This window comes from Astyanax mexicanus, chromosome 2 (genome assembly GCF_023375975.1).
Source record: "Astyanax mexicanus isolate ESR-SI-001 chromosome 2, AstMex3_surface, whole genome shotgun sequence".
NCBI classification, from domain to species: Eukaryota; Metazoa; Chordata; class Actinopteri; order Characiformes; family Acestrorhamphidae; genus Astyanax; species Astyanax mexicanus.
Genome location: NC_064409.1, coordinates 29,435,534 through 29,458,379, shown reverse-complemented (window position 1 = coordinate 29,458,379; position 22,846 = coordinate 29,435,534). Strand labels below are relative to the sequence as shown.

Genomic DNA, 22,846 nt, shown 5'->3' with positions numbered 1-22,846 from the left:
TAGAGGGCTTAAGGGACATCCCTGACGAGCACACCGTTGTAGAGGAATAAAATCTGACTGAACATTATTAGTCCTGACAGATGCTACAGGTGAGGCATAAATTAAATGGACCCATGAAATAGACAATCCCACTCCACCCTATCAAATGCCTTTTCTGCATCCATGGAGATTACTGCTTCAGATGAACCTGAGTTAGATGGTGTATATAAAATGTTAAACAGACGTCTCAAGTTAAAAAAAGAGGTCTGTTTTTCATATAACCTGTTGGTCAGGAGATATGATTACAAGTAAGACTGATTCAAGACGCAAGGCCAGGGTTTTAGATAGGAGCTTGAGATCTGCATTAAGTAAACTTATGGACAGTAAGAAGAACAGTCCAGAGCCTCTTTATTTTTAAGAATAACACAAATGTATTATTATGATTAAGCAATGTCGGTAATTACCCAGCCTTTAATGATTCATTAAACATATCCAGTTAAAGAGCAGCTAATTTATAAAAAACATAGGATAAAATTAAATTGGGAAACCGTCCGGGCCAGGAGACTTCCCTGCTTGCATTGACCCAATTGCTGAGGTGAGATTCTTCAAAGAAATGGGGTGATCAAGCATTGCAACTGAATCAGAATCTAACTAAGGTATCTCAAGCGTCTCAAAAAATGGTCAAAGTCGTTAACTCTGGTTTTTAGCTCAGAGGTATACAGGAATTTATAGTACTGTATAAATTCGTTATAAATTTTTAGGGAATCAGCTGTGATACCAAACGAAGTCCGAATTTGAAGAATTTGGTGTAATGAAGTGATTTGTCTCAGCTGGTGAGCTAATAATTCCCCTGTCTTATCCCCAGATTCAAAGAAATCAGATCTGCCTGATCTGACATTAGGGCAGCAAACTCAGTTTGGGCAATAAGACGTTTCTTATAGACATCTGCAGAAGGGGACAAGGCATGAGTTTTGTCGCGTTCAGAAATAAGTTTAGTTAGATCAGCCAGTCTCATCCTCCTCAGGTGTCTTTTGTGAGTTGAATATGAAATAATAATACCTCTTAAATATACTTTAAACGTTCCCCACAGTTTAGATGCAGAAATTTCACTAGAAAAATTTGTATAAAAAAAAAAATCTATATGAGCTGAGATGTGACTAATGAATGCCTAGTTAGATAATAAGCGAGTGTTTAGTTGCCAGGGAGCTCTGTTACTAACTGCTTCCTCAAAGAAAAAAATTGATCAGAGATGAGGATAGTGTCATATGTACAAGAAGATAAAGTGTGAACTCTTCTATTGTCTACAAAAAAATAATCGATACGTGTATATACTTAATGTACTGATTAATAAAAAGTTTAAGCACTAGCTCGCTAATGTAGGTGGCGCCATGGATCTGTTATGGCAAACACTTCCATGAATTGTTTTATTGCAATCGCAGATTTAGATGGAGAGACTGATTTATTAGAGGAACGATCTAGGTCTGGGTCTAGCCAGCAATTCAGATTGCCCCCTAACACAAGTGAATGCGAGGACAGATCTGGAATAGCAAGAAATAGCTGTCTAAAAATCATCATTATCCCAGTTTGTAGCATAAACGTTAACTAGATGTAGAGGGATATTGTAAAGAGATCCTGTGAGTATAAGATAGCGACCATTGGGATCAGCAGTTACCTTGGAACAAATAAAGGGCACTGATTTATGGAATAATATTGCCACTCCCCTTGATTTTCAACAATCCAGTTTGTTTTAATCTTAGCTGTATCAGATTTTAATAAATGAGTTTCCTGTAAAAAAAAATCACTTGGGCACCAAGGGACAGAAGATACTGAAAAACCTTTGTTGGTTTCACTGGAGAATTAATACCCCTACAGTTCCATCTAACAAATTTAAGTGTGCTTCCCTGCGGACCCGTTTTTACTGCGGACCCGTTTTTAAAGTAGATCGTATCAATAAATATGGAAAAACAAGAGTAGACATTAAACATAAAGGAATGGACCGTTTATATAGTTTGAAGTCCTTAAAGAAAGACTGCTTAAATAAAAATGCCAGAAAGAATAATACAACTCCCGGACCATTAATAAACCTGATTGTACCCCAACATCTACCCCCTCCCCCCTGACCACCATCTCCCCAACTCAGATGAGAGTATTTAGACTCACTGACGAATCCAGTGTTAACTGCTGCATAGAAATTCCTTCACAACAGAAATTCTATGAGACTAAGGCCAATCAAACAACGTATTTACAAAAAAAGGAAAAAAAAAACAACAACTGCACAGCGTTTATAATAAAAGTTTACAACATGAACTAACAAATCAGACTCTGCTTATCTAAACAGTCCCAAGTTGTTCGTTGGGAGTTCGCACAGCTCAAGTTCACTCACCTCTCTCTAAACAGCAGGTGAACTCTTTTTGAGTAAGTCATTAACAAAGAACGTTGTGTCTTGTGCTCAAAGCTGATGGACTGCCCGTCTTGTAGGAAAATCCTCAATGTAGCAGGGTATCTCAAACCAAACTTAGCCCTTTGGATGGTACAGAGCTGACGTTTAACATTTCCAAAGGTGGCTGCCCGTTTGGCGACCGATGATGTGTGGTCTGGTGAAATAAACACGCTCTTGTCTCTGTAGTGAAGTGGATTGGTCTTCCCTGCACGCTGTAGTATATTCGTGCAGACATGAAAGAAGTAGACTCTGACACTAAAGGGGCGAGGGGGTGGTACGCCTTTAGGTTTCTCCCGTAATGCTCTGTGGGCTCTGTCCGGTACTGGTTTATCCTTAAACTCGCTGAGAGGGCATCCATTTTCATACAAATGTCTGTACTTTGCGAGTCCAACATGCTTTGCAGAAGCGCGGCGTTCAACTCTTTCTTCCGGCCCGGCCGACTTTGCCAACACTGAGGCTTTACGGCCCAGTTTCTGGGCGTCTGACTTGCTGCGAGTTGCGGACACTGTAAGCGATGAAAGGGATGAGCGAAAGAGACCAAAGTGTCTTGAAAGTAAAATAAAGCAGCAGAGACTATAATAAATTAGCTGTGGTGAAAGCGTCATCATCCTTTTCGCACCACAACACCCCCCCCATGCCCCCCTTTGCCTTTTTTTAAGTTATTTGGCCAAAATTCTGTCATTCACGTACCTGTTTGATCAAGGTGTTGGGGCCACAAATAGTTAAAATGTCAAGATTTTTACGATGATTATTTACCTTCAGGGTAGATTGCAACAAAAGCAAAGTTGATTTGATTGGTTGAATATCCAAAGACTAGTTTGAAAAGCACAATTTTTACACTACTTTCCGCTGATGAAAAACAATGCATTTTTGTTAAAGACATGTAATAAAGTTATAAAGGTTACAGAAAAGCATACAAATAAAAAAGAATCATATGCCTAGGCCACATGTACATTTAGATATAACTGATTTTCTGCTATAGCGCCCCCTAGAGGCCAATCAACGCAATATTATAATGGATGATAGGAGGCCCTCATATACGTGTAGGGTATAAGTTACGTCTTGATTGGTAATTGTTTAGCCTGTCAAAAGCTTGCTGAAATCTGGTTGGCTAATAGCGACCACAAAAATGTACATATCAAATTTTCTTTCAGTATACTATTAGGACCTAGGCCCAAGATGCTACCTGCCAATCAGGAGCTTGATATGGTTCTTGAGAAACAGATTTCTCAAGATTTCTCAAGCGACAACTCATTTGGTCAAGAGGTTGTTAAACAGATTTTTAGGTTCTATAGCACCACCTATGCTTCATTTGAAACGCCGTTAGGATGCCTTCCACAGAATCATGTCCCCAACATAACTGCTAAATATCACTAGAATACAAGTTAACTGTCCTGATACTTATCCATTTATGTGAACTAAGCTCTACTCCAGGAGGACAGTTTTGTACATGGCCGCCATCTTGTTTACAAATATTCACATTTTTATATGATTCTTGACCAGGAGACTCTGCTGAACATTTTGATACCTATACTGTAGGCATATTTGCAAAAACCTATGACTAGTTTAAAAATGTAAGTTTTCTGTTTTTTGCCAAAGGGGCAGTGGTGATTTGTTTGAAAAAAGCGATAAATGGTGTAAATGCACTATAGTTAATTCATCACCTACTGAAGACTTAGTTCATACTTGGCACATGTGCTTGAAATGTTATTTTTAACGAGAGTCTTCAATATTTTTCACATGCCTAAGGAGTTTTGGCCAAATAACTCGGAAAAGGCTTTCACGTACCTGTTTGAAAATCTCAAGATTTAAAAAAAAAAATTTACCCACCCAGTCTCAAGATTGCATCAAGCCCAAAGCTAATTTGTTTGGTGGAATATCCAAAGACTAGTTTAAAAAGTGCAATTTTTACACTATATCCACTGAAGAAAAACTATTTTCAGTAAAGACATGTAATTAGAAGGTTGTAAAGGCTAGAACAAAGCATACAAATCAAAAAGAATCATGTGCCTAGGCCAGATGTACATTTAGATATAACTGATTTTCTGCTATAGTGCCCCCAAGAGGCCAATCAACACAATATTTTAATGGATGATAGAAGGCCCTCACATACCTTTAGGGTATAAGTCATCCTGATTGGTGATTGTTTAGCCTGTCAAAAGCTTGCTGGAAACTGATTGGCTAATAGCAACCACAAAAATTTACATATCAAAATTTCGGTATATCATTAGGACACAGGCCCAAGATGATAACTCCCAATCCAGAGCTTGATAGAGCTTGTATGGTTCTTGAGAAACAGATGTCTTGCATTGTCTACATAGATTGACAGGCTACTTTAGAATCATGTTGTGATCAAAGATCTTAAGCATTAGTGTCAGTTTAAGCTTTCAAAAGTTACAGCTATTAGAGTGCATTTGGGTGTGCCACGGTAAGACTAATTTGCATATGGTGGCCATATTGTTTACAAATTTCAAGATTTTTTTCAAAAATAAAGGTTTACATTCTGCCGAGTTGTGCGACACCAAACATGTCAGGATAGTTAAAAAATCCACAGACTAGTACGAAAAAGTGGGTTAATGTGGGTTAATGTGGGTAACCACATTAATCGTGCTGAGAGCCAAGTACTGAGGCATAAAAAGGTAACAGATAAATAGCCCACATATAGTGTATAAGTTTAGACCTGATTAACATTCAGCCTGTAAAAATCTTGATGGAATGTGATAGGCTAATAGTGACCACAAAAATGGACATATTTGTTCCTTTGGTGTACCACTAGTGCATGGGCCGTAGATGATAATTGCCAAGGCTGAGCTTGATAGCTTGTATGGTTCTGAAGAAACAGCTCTCTAGCCTTGGCTTCCCCCCCTGTGGTGTAGGTCTACATATACTGACGGGGTATCTGAGAATAATGTTATGATCAAAGGACTAATGTGGTATTAATGTCAGGTTAAGCATTCAAAAGTTGTAAAGTGTTAGAAGACATTTAGCTGCACCATGGAAGGACTATTTTGCATATGGCGGCCATATTATTTACAAATTTTAAGATTTTTTAAAATAATTATTGAGGAGTAAGCTCTGCTGAACAGTTCGACACCAAACATGTCATGATTGATCAATGAGCCAAGGACAAGTTTTCAAAAGTAGGTTTTGCATATTATGCAAATTTGCAAAAAACCTAAGTGGGCGGAGCATGACCAATAATGATAAAGATGTTTCTCCATCAAGACCAGCCAGATCAAATGAGCTTTAGAGTTTACCAGGGCTTTATTTTTAAAATTTAAAACCTGTAGTTGTTTTACCAAATGACCACCAGAGTGCAGCAAGAGACCACATATAACCTGCTGAAAGCCTAGAGGAGTAAGAAATTCTAAGGTTCTTGTCTTGTGTCCATTTAGGTTTGAAAAAAGCGATAAATTAGGCCACAGGCCTTTCCTATCACAGTACATTTCTGGCCACTGAAGAGGTAAAAAAAATATCTGATTTGGCTCAAAATGTTTAAGATAGATCATATTATCATATTACCAGCAAGCTTTATAAATTTATAGAAACAATTTTAAATGAAACGCCACATGAACAGATTGATTCATGTACTTTAGTCAAAAGACAAAAATCTCCATGATTCTTATATAATTATTTACTTTGAGATTCCATAGATTATTTTGAGACCTGTTTGGGATGAAATGTAAAATTTTTAAACTTCTAAATCACAATAACTGTGCTCTTTTCTAACAGATTTTCTTTGGAAAAATGTCAAGCTTAGTGTGCTCTATAACACGTTTTTTGCACAAAGTAAAGGGAGAAAGACTTATTCTCAGTTGTTAGAAATAGTGCCACCATGGGGCCAATTAACATAAAAATTTATAGGCAATTAAATAATGTCTTTGTATACATATTTGTCAAATTTCATGACGATCATTGAATGTTAAGCCTTCCAAATTCCACTTTGAATCTAATTGGCCAATGGTGGCCATATTTTTACAAATATAGATATGATCTTAACTATTCACTTATAGAATGTGCCTCACATGCACCGTGCAAAGCGACAACTCATTTGGTCAAGAGGTTGTTGAGAAACAGATTTTTGGGTTGTATAGCACCACCTATGCTTCATTTGACACACCGCTTCGATGCATTCCACAGAATCATGTCCCCAACATAACTGCTAAATATCACTAGAATACAAGTTAACAGTCCTGATATTTTCCCACACAGAAATATAAGTACAGATTTGTTATTAAAAGAGTACAAAGCTTGTTGCTGGGGCTGTACCTTATATTGAAGTACAAAAAGGTATACTGTAAAAATAAAAAAGTTGAGAAAACTCAGAATATTAAGGCAACTTACTGCACTAGATTTTTGAGTTTTGAGACCAACTCAGTTTTTTAAGTTTTGAAGAAAACCACATGCAGTTGTGCCAACCAGAAATCTTTAGCTCAGATCATTCATTTTTCACAAGTTTTGCTGACTATCCTTTAGGACCAACTAAAAAAATAAGTTACACCAATTAAATGTTTTACATAAATCAAAAGCAGGTGCAACACTGTATTTTTATGATTATTACATAACCACCTTGTTGTCAGGCATGTAAAACAATTGCAATTAATGCAAATGTAACCAGATGGCCTCAGCAACACAAAATATAGTAACTTGCTCTTACAGCCTTCAACACAGAGGCCAGGCAGTTACCATTATATAGCACATATGCAAATTTCAAGTGAAGGCAGCTTGTGGAAAATGCTTACACACTGATGGTGAGTGAGAAGTGGAAGGACACACCCAATATGCAAATAGCATGATTAACATCAAGTGCAAAACCCCTGCAGAATTGCTCCGTAGACCCCAATCAAAAAAAAGTGTCAAACTGAGCATGTGCAGTAGTGCAGAGTGGTTGGTTTGGCCTTGACTAGGGTTCAACTACAATTAGTACATTTTGGTAACACAGATTTTTTAGTTAGACCAACTTTTAACAAGAAACTTAATAAAGTACGTTGAGGTGATTAGTTTGCAGTATTTTAGGGTGCAATTCAGTATTTCTCATTCAGCTGACTTAAAAATCACAATAAGCAGAACATTTTTAAGTTTTATTTTTTACAGTGATACCTTTCAGTGAAAGTCCTTTTTTGTACCCATGGTTTTTGTGCCAATAAAGATTATAAAAATTATAAACATTATCATCAACTAAATATTTGTCAAGAACTTGATAATCCAAAATTGTCTGGTTTTCAAATAAAAAATGTGCAATTAAAGTATATATTGTGTATTAGTACAGTGATACAGAATACTGAACGTACCTTTTGGCCGAATAAATGGTACAATTTTGTACTTATTGCTGTTAGGAATGACTTTGTACTTCAGAGGGAACAAATCTGACCAATATTATACCTTTAAGGGTACAATAATGAAGAGTGTACCCTTGAGTACAAAAAAGTACTCATATCGTACCTCTGTTTTTTAGAGTGCATTTATGTGAACTAAGCTCTACTCCAGGAGGACATTTTTGTATGTGGCCGCCATCTTGTTTACGAAAAATAATTATTTTTATATAATTCTTGACCAGGGGACGGAACATACCTACCCTAATAATAATAATAATAATAATAATAATAATAATAATTTCACACCCCAAAGTGGTCGAATGCTGCACTCTCTAGCTCAGCGTTTCTCAACCTTTTTTCTATCACGACACCCTTCAAATATATGCGAGATGTCACGGCACCCCAGTTTACCGGGGTGGGGGGGGGGGGTGCTGGCGCAGTACTTCAGGTGAGAACGGGGGGGGTGGGGGGATTGGGGGGGGTGCTGGCGCAGTACTTCAGGTGAGAAGGGGGGGGGGGGGTGCTGGCGCAGTACTTCAGGTGAGAACGAGGGGTGTTGCTGGCGGAATATGAAATAAAATAGCGCGTGCATCGCGTGGGGGACAAAAACTTTACAGTGTGTCCCAATTTAGGGGCTGCATCCTTCAGAGGCTGTATTCGAAGACAGATTGCGTCACAGCTGCGCAGTAATACACCGCCTCTGTGGGTCGCATCCTTCAGAGTATGCTGCCTGTGAATTGGGACACACCCCGACACGAGCTGACTCTGGAAAGGAAATATGCACGTGAGGCGCAATATTTTGACGGCACCCCCGATGAAGCCAGACGGCACCCCAGGGTGCCGCGGCACCCTGGTTGAGAAACACTGCTCTAGCTCCATCTCCTTTTGTCCCACATCAGAACAGCGACTACAATATAATTAGAAATGTAGTAATAAAACATTTAATGTCCAATTCCAGCAAACGAACAGAAGAACAGCAACCTATGGCATAAGCTAGCCAAGCTACTAGTCTGCTTTTCTACATGTCCACAATTGCTAAGATACTGCTTAGAAAACAGTGTTTTAGTAAATGTATCTTTTAGTTTCATATGTCCTGCCATCTATGACATTTGAAACCATCTATGAAGTGTAAAAAAGGTCAGTGGCTCTTTATGAAACACTAAAATCCATATTGCTCCTTTTTGTATAACCTGTTGTGCTTCCTGACTTTGTTTGCATTTATACCAATAAATGTTACTTTACAGTGTCCAGGAAACAACAGCTTGACTTGACACAGCATTACAGTGAGGCATAATGTGGGTCTCAAACTGGAGCATAATGTGCTGCTTTTTTCCGGAGATTTGATTGTGGCTAGTGAAATTAAACTAGATTGATTTGGATAGTTTTTCTCCTTAATAAATTAAATTATCGTTTAAAAAGTGCTTTTTATATTTCTATTATATTTGTGATATTAAAGTTTGTTTGATAATGTAAGCATGACAAAAATGCAAAAAAACAAAACAAAAAAAAGATCTGTAGGGGGCAAAAACTTTTACGCCACTGTATGTTGGCGTGTTTTCCACCCATTTTTCCATCAAATGTTACTGTTAAATATACAGGTGGTAGTTGTTTTCAAAGGGCATTCTAAGATGCAGTCTTACTCCTATGTTCTTAGTTTATTGATATAAATTTGATTATTTCTTTTCATTCTCATCATTTTACTTTACATCACTACTATTATTTTTATCTTCTCAAGATATAAATTCTTTATTTTATGTATCAATTTTTATGATCTTTCTAAAATGTCCTATTTTTCATTTTTTTACGTATATATTTTATTAGTCTATAGGAAATGTCAGTTTTTTTTTCTATTTTTATTTTTTTTTTTATCCCTTTTTAACTGTAAACGCTCTGTGGCATAGTAAATGGGGGCTCCATCCAGTGTAGATAATTGATTGCTTGATTAATATTCAATGTTGCAAACCCAAACAACAGAATAAAGAATAAAATAACATTACTCTTTCGCTATATGAGCTGCTGGTGTATATTCACAGTGTGACACGCAGTTAGTTTATGAGCTCTTAAGGAATGAACAGAAGTCAGAGCGCACGTGCGTCTTAAAGGGAATGGATTCCGACATACTGTTTATTTCAGGTTACGCCCAAAACACACCCATGAATAATACAGAGACACCGGACACGCCCCTAAATCCAGCTGCTCAGAGCACAATTAACTAGTGTGCTATAGATTGCTAAAATAGGGCCCCTAGATCTAGCTTGCTTGGTATTAAACTTGTGCACGTTCAGCCCATGTCCATGAGTGCACCAGACTGGTTGGATTATGCTTTTACATCACTGGGCCTATTTATCAGCTGGGGGACGACCCACTGGCCATAGTGGTTTTCCCCCAACAGAAGAGGAAAGGGGCCTAAGACATGGCATGCCCTAGCGCTGCCCCATTATTTTATGTGTTTATCCACAGTCACTAAATGCTACTTATAGCAACATGGTTTCCTGCCAGTGCATCTTTTTGTTTCCTTCTATACTCCAACAGACCTTCGGTGATAAACACTCAATAGACAAGGTAGAGTTCATTCCAATAAGCTACTGCACGCTACAGGGGATATCTTTCATAGGGTTAGTCCAGCACCTGTTTGACTACGGTCATTTCCTTTCACTAATTAAATGTTATGGCTATTTTAACGGACCAAACTGGCATCAGTGCCTTCTGGTATCTGCATTTGTCACACTTTACTTCAGTGTTATTTAAAGTCAACACATGCTATGCAGGGAGTTGGCATTCAGTACCTAACCATTTTGCATCATGTTTTTTTCCCAAGTCACTGCAAGAAAAATGCTAGTTAATGCTAGTGTAACTGTACATGACATGATCTTAATGTATATATGACAACTTATCCACAAAACCTACTAATATTTTATTTAATTTAGTGTATTTATTCTGAGCTTACATTCAGTTGTCAAGTAAACTCTAAGTCAGGTAGTCCAAGTCACTGCATATCACTAGTTTTATGTCAGTCAAATTAAAGAGATACTCCAAATGTAATCAGAGTTTCAACTCACTTCTAATGAAAGCTCTTAGGTTTACTAACAATACTTAAAGTATTTTGTGCATTTGCTTTTTCTCCACAGTACAGTGTTTTTATGGCCATTAAGTTCACTGTGCTCATGGTGCTGGCAATCATAGCAACCCTTGCTCAGCCTCAGGTAACAGCAGTTTTAAAGCATTTAAAAGCTAATTTAAAACTGTCAAGTTTTCATGAGTTTTTTTTTTTTAAATATTAATTTCTATTGGTCACTCAGATGGAGAAGATGATTGAACAGAGCTTCAGAAGAATGACCTCACTGTACAATGTAGATGAAGTATTTCAGAGAGAACTCAACAAACTACAAAAAGAGGTAAACATTACTACTGCTGCCGCCCTCCTACTGAAATTACGGCTGCTACCAGTATAGTACTGCTGCTGCTGCCACTACTACAAAAACTATTGCTCCCACCAGTATACTACTAGTGCTGCTGCTGCTGCCACTACTACTGAAATTACTGCTGCTACCAGTGTACTAAATACTAGTACTGCTGCTGCCACTACTACTGAAACTACTGCTGCTACCAGAATACTATTAGTACTGCTGCTGCCACTACTACTGAAATTACTGCTGCTACCAGTGTACTAAATACTAGTACTGCTGCTGCCACTACTACTAAAACTGCTGCTGCTACCAGAATACTATTAGTACTGCTGCTGCCACTACTACTGAAATTACTGCTGCTACCAGTGTACTAAATACTAGTACTGCTGCTGCCACTACTACTAAAACTGCTGCTGCTACCAGTATACCACTAGTACTGCTTCTACCAGTATACTACTAGTGCTGCTGCTGCTGCTGCCACTACTACTGTAAGTACTGCTGCAACCAGTGTACTAAATACTAGGACTGCTGCTGCCACTACTACTGAAACTACTGCTGCTACCAGTGTACTAAATACTAGTACTGCTGCTGCCACTACTACTGAAACTACTGCAGCTACCAGAATACTATTAGTTCTGCTGCTGCCACTACTACTAAAACTGCTGCTGCTACCAGAATACTATTAGTACTGCTGCTGCCACTACTACTGAAAGTACTGCTGCAACCAGTGTACTAAATACTAGGACTGCTGCTGCCACTACTACTGAAATTACTGCTGCTACCAGTGTACTAAATACTAGTACTGCTGCTGCCACTACTACTGAAACTACTGCAGCTACCACAATACTATTAGTTCTGCTGCTGCCACTACTACTAAAACTGCTGCTGCTACCAGTATACCACTAGTACTGCTTCTACCAGTATACTACTAGTACTGCTGCTGCCACTACTACAAACACTTACTTACGATAAACAATAATATTGTCATTTTAAAGCGTCACTATAGAAAATTCTATTTTTCCTGTTTCTAGGCTTGCAAAGGAGCTTTAAGACAGTCTGCCACAGTAATAATATACTAGCGTAATAATACTATTACACAATTTTTTATTATTAAGAACATACATTGGGCTTCCAATATAAAAATATTTTAATATACTAAATAAATAAAACAAATAAAGTACAACCACCTTGGTACCCTATTTTGTTTTATTAAAAAAAAATAAAGTAACGACAAATAGATGAAAGTAACATTTACATGAATTGATTTTTTAACTCTAGATATAACACAAAGGAACTTGCAGATTATTTTTTCTGATCATATATGCATATGCTGTAAAATACACATTAGCTCAAAAATACACGTGTCCATATGATCAAAGACACAGATGGCTCAGCCATAGCTCTTGCTATAAATGTATTTTTTTAATATAACTGTCTCTCGAATACACTCGAATACATTCGCCAGCAAACACATCTCCACACATCCTCCGCTGTGTGTGTGTGTGTGTGTGTGTGTGTGTGTGTGTGTGTGGAGGCACCGTTACTAGTGCAGCCATGCGTGCACTACCCTCATTAACCGATAGATGTCGCTGTCTTACAGATTCGACTTTGCCTCAGACAGAGAGACGGTGAGAAAGAAGCACTAGAAATCTAGCGTTCTAATGTAAATAAACTCGCGCGGAGACCCAATGGCTGTGACTGTACGTTCACACCTATGGCATATGGCAAGCCAACTAAGCCAAAACGTGTGGGAAAGAAACGCCTCCACGCGTAAAAATATGACGTGTCCACACGTAAAAAAATCACGTGTACAGGCGGTAAAACTGTTCGTGTATACACGTTTTGGCATCTAACATCCAAAAAAATGCATACACGCACGCAAAATTAAACAGCGCTTTTTAAAGCTAATGATCCAGGCTGTCCAGCATTTAGACTGGAGTGAGTTAGGCTAGCTGTGGTGCTGTTGGTCAGTTTGTGTGTTTTTATTAAATACAGTGTATTGTACTGCCTGTATGTGTATCAGCTAATTGATGTTACATAATAATAGAATATGATGAGATAATGTGCGTGGGGCTTGCCAATGAGTTTGGATATTGAATAGATTTTCCAAAGTAAAGAGCCAGATTAATAATTTAATGAAGGTTTCTAAGCGACTGAAGTAAATATAATATAATAATAAATATAAATATAATAAATATGTAACTTGTAAGTCTATGTCTGTAAATGACATTACTTATTTCCTTATGGAAATAGAAAAATTACCGGATCTGCTGAAGCATAAAAATTAATATTAATAATATTATGCTTAAACAACAACAAAACAATAATATTCATAGTAAATTAAAAGTAATTTACATCTTATAATAATAATAATAATAATAATAATAATAATAATAATATATAATTATAATAAATAATTGAATATAATATAATATATATATATAATATATTATAATTATACTGTATAAATATAATATTATAATAAAAATTAAAATAAGAAGAATCAGCTTCCTAATATAATTTGTAACTAATTTAATAAATTAATAAATTCATTTATTGAAACCCTGATGTTTTTGCAACAATAGGGTTCTTCATGTGTGATATACTGACAAGGTGATGTGATTTCCGTCTGGATAAAAAAAAGTGGGGAGCTGCACAGCATTTTGGTTTCACCTAAACCTAGAGTTTATTTTTACATTGATACAGCATAAATATTAGACTAATAAAAGGCATGAGCACCAGCGGGAATGTCTATAGATGGTATATTGTTAATTGTGTCTAAGAAACTGTGTCTGAAGAGCTCAGGAGCTCGGATCTGCAGTGAATTGCTTTAGACTGAGTCTCTCTGTAGGAGCATTGGCTGAACAGAGTTTAAATGTATTGGCTTTCAAAACTGGAAGGTGGAGCTCATTATCTTATTATTAAACGCCGCTTTTTACGCCGCTTATTACGGCGTCAAGAGAGACACTAAAACGCCGCTTTTTACGCCGTCTTATTGCACTGAGACGGCGCTCTGTACGGCGCGCCAAAAGGGTCGAAAAACGCCGGGGGAAAAAATTTTGATTTTTTTACGCGTGGAGGCGTTTCTTTCCCACACGTTTTGGCTTAGTTGGCTTGCCATATTTTTTTCACCTGTACAGACGTGGATATATTAGGAAGCTGATTCTTCTTATTTTTATTTTTATTATAATATTATATTTATACAGTATAATTATAATATATTATATATATATATTATATTCAATTATTTATTATAATTATATATTATTATTATTATTATTATTATTATTATTATTATTATTATTATAAGATGTAAATTATGCTTAATTTACTATGAATATTATTGTTTTGTTGTTGTTTAAGCATAATATTATTAATATTAATTTTTATGCTTCAGCAGATCCGGTAATTTTTCTATTTCCATAAGGAAATAAGTAATGTCATTTACAGACATAGACTTACAAGTTACATATTTATTATATTTATATTTATTATTATATTATATTTACTTCAGTCGCTTAGAAACCTTCATTAAATTATTAATCTGGCTCTTTACTTTGGAAAATCTATTCAATATCCAAACTCATTGGCAAGCCCCACGCACATTATCTCATCATATTCTATTATTATGTAACATCAATTAGCTGATACACATACAGGCAGTACAATACACTGTATTTAATAAAAACACACAAACTGACCAACAGCACCACAGCTAGCCTAACTCACTCCAGTCTAAATGCTGGACAGCCTGGATCATTAGCTTAAAAAAGCGCTGTTTAATTTTGCGTGCGTGTATGCATTTTTCTTGACGCGGCTCCGAGACAAAGTGGATCAGATCTTTCGCGCTGCGTGGGGAGATTAATTTCGTTACTAAAATTCTTTAATTGTGGTATACTTTAAGATTTGAACATTTTTAACATATTAGAGAGACACTTCTGTAAAAACAATCAAAACATCCCTAAAACGGGGCTATAGCGACGTTCCTGTGTATAGACACCTATTCACGGTTTGCGGATGTCTTATCAAGTCTTGTCATTTATTTACCCTAAAAAAAGGCCTTCAAATCTTACTGTAAATCCTTTGAATTTAACATTGTTGTGTGCTTTTTGCAATTTTCATATTTTCATAATTTTGTCTCTGGTGGTCTTAAAAATCATTTATTTGCACAAACAGGGGCAAAGCAGCCTGGCATTATATATATATATATATATATATATATATATATATATATATATATATATATAATTTGTTCTCATTTATTCTTATTAATTCTATTTTCTTACTTTCTATTTTCTTTTAAATTGTAAATGCTCGGCTACACTGGAAATGATGTATTCCCGAGAGAAAAAAAAGGTTTATTGATTGAATGATTGCATGATTGGTAAGTTGAGCTATCCAGTGATCAAGAGTGTTCTTCGTGGAGTATAAATTTAGCCGCCATCCTTCTCTCTACCACCACCTCCGTGTCCTTGAATATTCAGCTGTTGGGGTGTTTTTTTTAAGTGTTTTTTAGTTTATCACTGTATATCTTATAAACATTTACGTTTCCTTACATTTTATGATTACTAACACTCCTGTTATTTAAATCCTTCAAATAATATAAATACTGATACAGTACCTGGCCAAATATTTATGAGCTAATAAACCAAGAAACTCTTGAAATATAGCAAAATGACCCTATTAGCTACCATTTACCAAACGTAGCCTAAAAAGAAACACACTATTAATTAATAAAATTCATGCACAAGGGGCGTCCCTACTACTATTAATTTTATTTAAAATACATTGAACAGCATAAATATTAGACTAATAAAAGGCATTGAGCACCAGCGGGAATGTCTGAAGAAGGTATATTGTAAATTTGTATTTAAAAACTGAAGAGCTCTGGTTCAGGAGTTCGGATCTGCAGTGAATTGCTTTAGACTGAGTCTCTCTGTAGGAGCATTGGCTGAACAGAGTTTAAATGTATTGGCTTTCAAAACTGGAAGGTGGAGCTCATTATCTTATTATTAAACGCCGCTTTTTACGCCGCTTATTACGGCGTCAAGAGAGACACTAAAACGCCGTCTTATTGCACTGAGACGGCGCTCTGTACGGAACGCCAAAAGGGTCGAAAAACGCCGTGGGAGACGGCGTCTTCTGTGCTTTTAGCGGCGTTTTTAACGCCGTCGTGAAATCATACGGCGTATATTACGGCTTCTTGAAATCATACGGCGTATATTACGGCGTAAAACCCACACAGAACGGCGTATTTTAAGCCGTTCTTTTCGATAAAAGGCGTCTGGTCCAGGCGTTTTTTGGGCCTTTTGGCGTTCCATAGTCCAACAGGCGATGAGTCGCTTGGGGGCGTGTCTCACTCAGAACGAGCTGTCGCTGGTGGGCGTTTTCCTAACGGCACGTACAGAAACAAGGGTTCAGCCTATCTACACAATTCCTAAACCATAAACAGTCATACAGACGTTTCACAAACAATAAATCTTTATATATTTTATAACTATTATTAAGTACAATTATTTAACAAAAATATTTCATATTACAATAAATGGGTTTACTTAAATATAATACATTATTTTCCTTAATGTAGTAAATCATTCTCTTAATATATATTATATAGTATAAATATATTTGTCCATCATTTAAAATATTGTTAACTTAATGTAATAAATAATTCCTTGGATGTAATTAATATGGTTACTTAAATATATTAAATAATCCTCTTGATTTAATAAACAGTCTTTCTCTTAATTTAATAAATAAGTCCCTCAGTTTTAATAAATCTTTCTGTAAAATGTAATAAATAATTCCCTCAGTTTTAACTAAATCGTTCCAAATTCCATACCTGTTTGAATAAATCGTTGCGTTAAATGTATTAAATACTTTCTTCAGTTGTAATAAATCGTTAACTTAATAAATAATTCCCTTTGTTTCAATAAAAGGTTCTGTTAATTAAAAAAATATTCCCTTCTTGTCATAAATCTGTTAATTTAATAAATAATTTCCTCAGTTTTAATATATAGTTTTCTATTAAATAAGGTAATTCTGTAAGGATAGTACTATACTGGGGTAGCTGCTGGTGTAGTGGAGTATTTTACCTCAGATCAGCTCAGTTCAGTTCTGTTCTCTCCGTTTTGCTGGCGGAATAAATCTTCAGTAGGAACCGAAAATCAGAGCAGCGATTTCAGGCCGAACATATGAGAATCTGTTTTTGATTGGTAGTCGCCGCCGCGCGTCGCTGCTCATTTGCATAAAGTTAAGTTCTGGTCAACTCTCTCGCGTCACTCAAACCGCCCGCTTCGCATCGCGTCACGCCGCGTCGCTGCCTGTCGCCCAGTGTCGCTCACTCTCATTGAAAATGAATGACTTCCGGCTGCTTTGTCGCTCGCGTCGCGTTCGGTGTGGACGCACGGTTAGACGTTGGCAAAAATGATTGCGGTTAAAAAAATTATCGTACGATAAGTCAATAACTTAATTATCCCGAAAGGCCTTACTACTACAAAAACTATTGTTTCTACCAGTATACTACTAGTACTGCTGCTGCCACTACTACTAAAACTACTGCTTCTACCAGTATACTAGTAGTACTACTGCTGCCACTACTACTAAAATTACTGCTTTTACCAGTGTACCACTAGTACTGCTGCTGCCACTACTACTAAAACTACTGCTTCTACTAGTATACTACTAGTACTGCTGCTGCCACTACTACTGAAACTACTGCTTCTACCAGTATACTACTAGTGCTGCTGCTGCTGCCACTACTACTAAAATTACTGCTTTTACCAGTGTACCACTAGTACTGCTGCTGCCACTACTACTAAAACTACTGCTGCTAACACTATACTACAAGTATTGCTGCTGCTGCCGGTATACTACTAGAACTGACACTGCCACTACTATTAGAAATACTGCTTCTACCAGTATACTACTAGTACTGGTGCTAAAGTATACTACTTGTACTGCTGCTGCCACTACTTCTTAAACTAATGCTGCTACCAGTTTAGTACTAGTACTGCTACTGCCAGTATTACTAAAACTGCTGCTGCTACCAGTATACTACCAATAGTGCCCGCTTCCATTATTACTAAAATTACTGCTTTTACCAGTATACCACTAGTACTGGTGCTACCAGTATACTACTAAGACTGCTGCTGCCATTACTTCTAAAACTACTGCTGCTATCAGTATACTACAAGTATTGCTGCTGCCAGTATACTACTAGAACTGCCACTGCCACTACTATTAGAAATACTGCTTCTACCAGTATACTACTAGTACTGGTGCTACAGTATACTACTTGTACTGCTGCTGCCACTACTTCTTAAACTACTGCTGCTACTAGTATACTACTAGTACTGATTCTGCCACTACTACTGAAACTACTGCTGCTACCAGTATACTACTAGTACTGGTGCTGCCACTACTTCTGAAACTACTGCTTCTCCCAGTATACTACTAGTACTGGTGCTGCCACTGCTTCTGAAACTACTGCTTCTCCCAGTATACTACTAGTACTGGTGCTGCCACTGCTTCTGAAACTACTGCTTCTCCCAGTATACTACTAGTACTGGTGCTGCCACTGCTTCTGAAACTACTGCTTCTCCTAGTAAACTACTAGTACTGGTGCCATCAGTATACTACTAGTACTGCTGCTGCTGCCACTACTATTAAAACTACAGCTGCTACCAGTATACTACTAGTACTGCTGCTACCAGTGTACTAGTATTACTACTGCCATTACTACTGAAATTACTGCTGCTACCAGCAGTGTTGGGCACGTTACTAACTACAGAATACTGTCTCCCTCTGAGGATGAGCCTGCGGACCTCCAACCTCAAAACACACTATAGTGATGCCCAGAGGTGGAAAGTAACTAATTACAATTACTCACATTACTGTAATTAAGTAGATTTTATGAGTAATTTGTAATTTTTAAAGTAGTTTTTAAAATAGGTAATTTTACTTTTACTCAAGTACATTTTGACACAAGTAATTTACTTCGCTACATTGGAAAACTCCCCATAACTGAGTAAAAAATAAAATGCTGAAAAAAAAAACAATTGTCTGAATTAAAAAAAATAATAGTAATAATAATTGCCACGGATGCTCGAGTGTGGAATAACGAGGCAATAACGTCCTTATGCAATGCAAAATGTGCCCCGCTGGACAGAACTGTCAGCTTTTAAAACTTCCACATCAAACCTGTGAAAGCATGTGGTGGTAAGTTATATGTATATTTTAAATTCACTGGTTAACTGTGGATTTACTTTATAAAGAACAGTAATTCCCGTTCATATGCAGCTACACACAATTGTACAACCTAAGCAAATTCTTTGACAGATTTCTGCCTTTACGTTTTTTTTAAAACAGGTTAATGGAGACGAAAGGTGTTTGTTATCCTGTATTTTAATTAATCAAGTTTAATTAAACGTGTGTTAACGCCTAAATTAATAGTATATTAAATTCACTGAAAGCTGTATGTAATGAGTCTATCGGCGCAATGTTAACAGGAGATTGAGGCGAATACAATCTAAATAGGTTTTACCTAATGATCATGGATTACATAGATCCCTTTTAGACATTAAACAACACTGAACTAAACTGGAGACATATCAAACTGCTTTGGTTAGTTAACAAGTTAGTTAGCTAGCTAATCTAGCTAACGAAGCTGCGCTACGTTTTGTGCTTAACCTGTGTCCACAAATTGAGTTCATGTTTCTGAAAGTCTTTGTGTGGAGAGAAATGCCTCATAATGTTCGCTGTGTTTATGTTCCGGTGATTTTATCACACATAGTTTGCCCTGAGTTTTGTTCTCCATGATAGCGAAGCTAAACTTTTATCAGCAGTGTTTATTACGGTTAGCGGGAGAGACGTTGTGTAGCCTGAGGTCTGTGTGCGTGGCTCAGGGGACCCGGTGTTCTGCCGAATAATGCTACCCATCGATATATGCTTCTGTACGGCACTGCGCATGCTCCGACAAACAGTTTTTTTGTATGATTTCATGTTTTAAATGATAATTCCTCAATTTTTTTTAGGGAACATTAAACAATCTACTTGAATTTTAAAAATAAAACATATAAATAGCAGTTAAAGCATAGCAGTGGCAAGTTAAAAAATGAACTGTAAAACTATAAAAATACGGTTTATAGTCGCATATATGATCATAACTTTTTAACAGTAAAGAAAAAAAAAATGAATCATAGAAACCTATTCCACTTGTTCCTGAAAATGTTCTATGGGGTGCTCTGAACAAATACTGCCTGAAAGGTCCAAATTATTATGAGGATTCATGGTTCATTTAAAAACGATTTAATTTATGATTTGTTGTACTTTTTTACATTAAATAATACTCAAAGTACATTTTAAATTGAGTACTTTTTTACTTTTACTCGTGTAGATTTTTAGATGGATACTTTAACGTTTACTTGAGTATAATTTTAGTGAAGTAAAGGTGACGTGCAGGTCATGCATCAAATACAAACCAATAGAGGGTCTGAATGGTATATGTTTATACTTGTTATCCAACCAAGCTTTCTGGATGGCGCAATTTCTGTTTTTTTATGTTGCCAGAATGAAATATGAGTAACGAGGCTATTTTAATTTAATTTAATTATTAGGGCCCGAGCACCGAAGGCGCAGGCGAAGCCTGCACCGGAGGTGCAAAGCCCTATTGTTTTTGGTCCGTTTATTATTAGGGCCCGAGCACCGAAGGCGCAGGCGAAGCCTGCACCGGAGGTGCAAAGCCCTATTGTTTTTGGTCCGTTTATTATTATTATTATTAGGGCCCGAGCACCGAAGGCGCAGGCGAAGCCTGCACCGGAGGTGCAAAGCCCTATTGTTTTTGGTCCGTTTATTAGGGCCCGAGCACCGAAGGCGCAGGCGAAGCCTGCACCGGAGGTGCAAAGCCCTATTGTTTTTGGTCCGTTTATTAGGGCCCGAGCACCGAAGGCGCAGGCGAAGCCTGCACCGGAGGTGCAAAGCCCTATTGTTTTTGGTCCGTTTATTATTATTAGGGCCCGAGCACCGAAGGCGCAGGCGAAGCCTGCACCGGAGGTGCAAAGCCCTATTGTTTTTGGTCTGTTTATTATTATTATTATTATTTATTATTTTTAAACTTTGCGCCCATTTTTGAGGCCTTTCCAATACACGAAAACTCAGGCATTTTTGCATAGGCCTCAAACTCGGCGAAAATTTTAAAGTTCCATAGAGGCTGGACTTTGGCGTGGTTCAGGAGCTCTATAGCGCCCCCAAACGTTGACATTGGCCAAGATAAAGTTTGTCCAATGTGCACCAACTTTGGTATGCTCATTGACCTCCTCATACATAACAAGAATCACTTGTTTTAATCGGACTCTGCCAAACAGGAAGTCGGCCATTTTGGCAGGAAGTCGCAAAATAAAAAGATTCCCGCTGGGTTTTGGGGGGGTTATGATGTTCAAAAACTCATAAAACTTCACACACATACTTGGCTTAGGGTGACATTTGAAATAAAATTAAAAATTCTTACATTCGTATTTCATCAGCTCTCTAGCGCCACCTTTTTTGTATGTCATCTATAGAATGCTCGAAAATTTTGACAATTGGCAGACTCAGTAATGCTTTCAAATCATTTCGAAAAATGTAATCGTTTTTCGAATAAGTAGCTAGATGACTCTACAGCGCCCCCTATTTGGTTTAGGCTAATAAATTAGCTGTAGCTGTCTCAAAATTTCTCCAATGTTCTCGATTTTTGGTACAAGCATAGATACTACGATGCCACACATAATACCCATTGGCATGTATTAGCTCTGCCCAACAGGAAGTCGGCCATATTGAAAAATAAGACATTTTTACACATTTTTCACGAACTCATTCGAACTCCTCCTAGAGTCTTCGTCAGATTACCTCTAAATTGGGTCTGGAAATGCTCCAGACATACGTGGTGCTAAATTGCGAAGGAATAGTCGATAGCTGAAACGATGACGTAATGGCGGGCAATTGATTTAATGGAGACACAACACTAAACCAAATAGAAACATTAGCATGGTCAGAATACAGCTGCTTGGAAATTCATGAAACTTGGCAAAAACATAAAAGACATCATTAAACACAGTTTCAGTGTTGATATAATTGACTCCGCCCAACAGGAAGTCGGCCATTTTGAAAAACGTGCATTTTACACACATTTTTTGCATACTTTGTCGAACTCCTCCTAGGGAATTTGTTGAATACTCTTGATATTTGTCAGCAATAAACTACTACCATCCGTGATGATAAATTGCGAAGGAATAGTCGATATCTTAAACGAGGACGAAATGGCGGACAGTTGAATTGCTGGAGATACCCTATTAAAATAGGAAGTAAATACATTCCATAAGATCTAAAAACACTTTACAAATATTGTGATAATTTTTTCATGTGTAGCTAGCGGACTCTATAGCGCCCTCACGCATTTTGGCACAGACCTCAAGCTCGGCGAAAATTTTAAAGTTCCATAGAGGCTGGACTTTGGCGTTGTTCAGGAGCTCTATAGCGCCCCCAAACGTCGGCAGTGGCCGGGATGAAGTTTGTCCAACGTGCACCAACTTTGGTACGCTCATTGACCTCCTCATAAACAACAAGAATCACTAGGTTTTATTTGACTCCGCCCAACAGGAAGTCGGCCATTTTGACAGGAAGTTGCAAAATAAAAAGTTTCCCGCTGGGTTTCGGAGTGGTTAGGATGT

The 22,846-nt window shown here is 37.2% G+C and overlaps 1 protein-coding gene across 2 annotated transcripts in view; it reads left to right on the top strand.

The window, feature by feature from the left end:
• LOC103040407 (CD63 antigen) overlaps nucleotides 1–22,846 on the top strand; it is a 146,474-nt gene that overhangs the window by 13,013 nt on the left and 110,615 nt on the right. For both annotated transcript variants that reach the window (XM_022671523.2, XM_022671522.2), the window contains exons 4-5: nucleotides 10,863–10,937; nucleotides 11,034–11,129. In XM_022671523.2, the coding sequence (XP_022527244.1) occupies nucleotides 10,863–10,937; nucleotides 11,034–11,129 (171 nt within the window). The remainder of the gene's footprint in view (nucleotides 1–10,862; nucleotides 10,938–11,033; nucleotides 11,130–22,846) is intronic.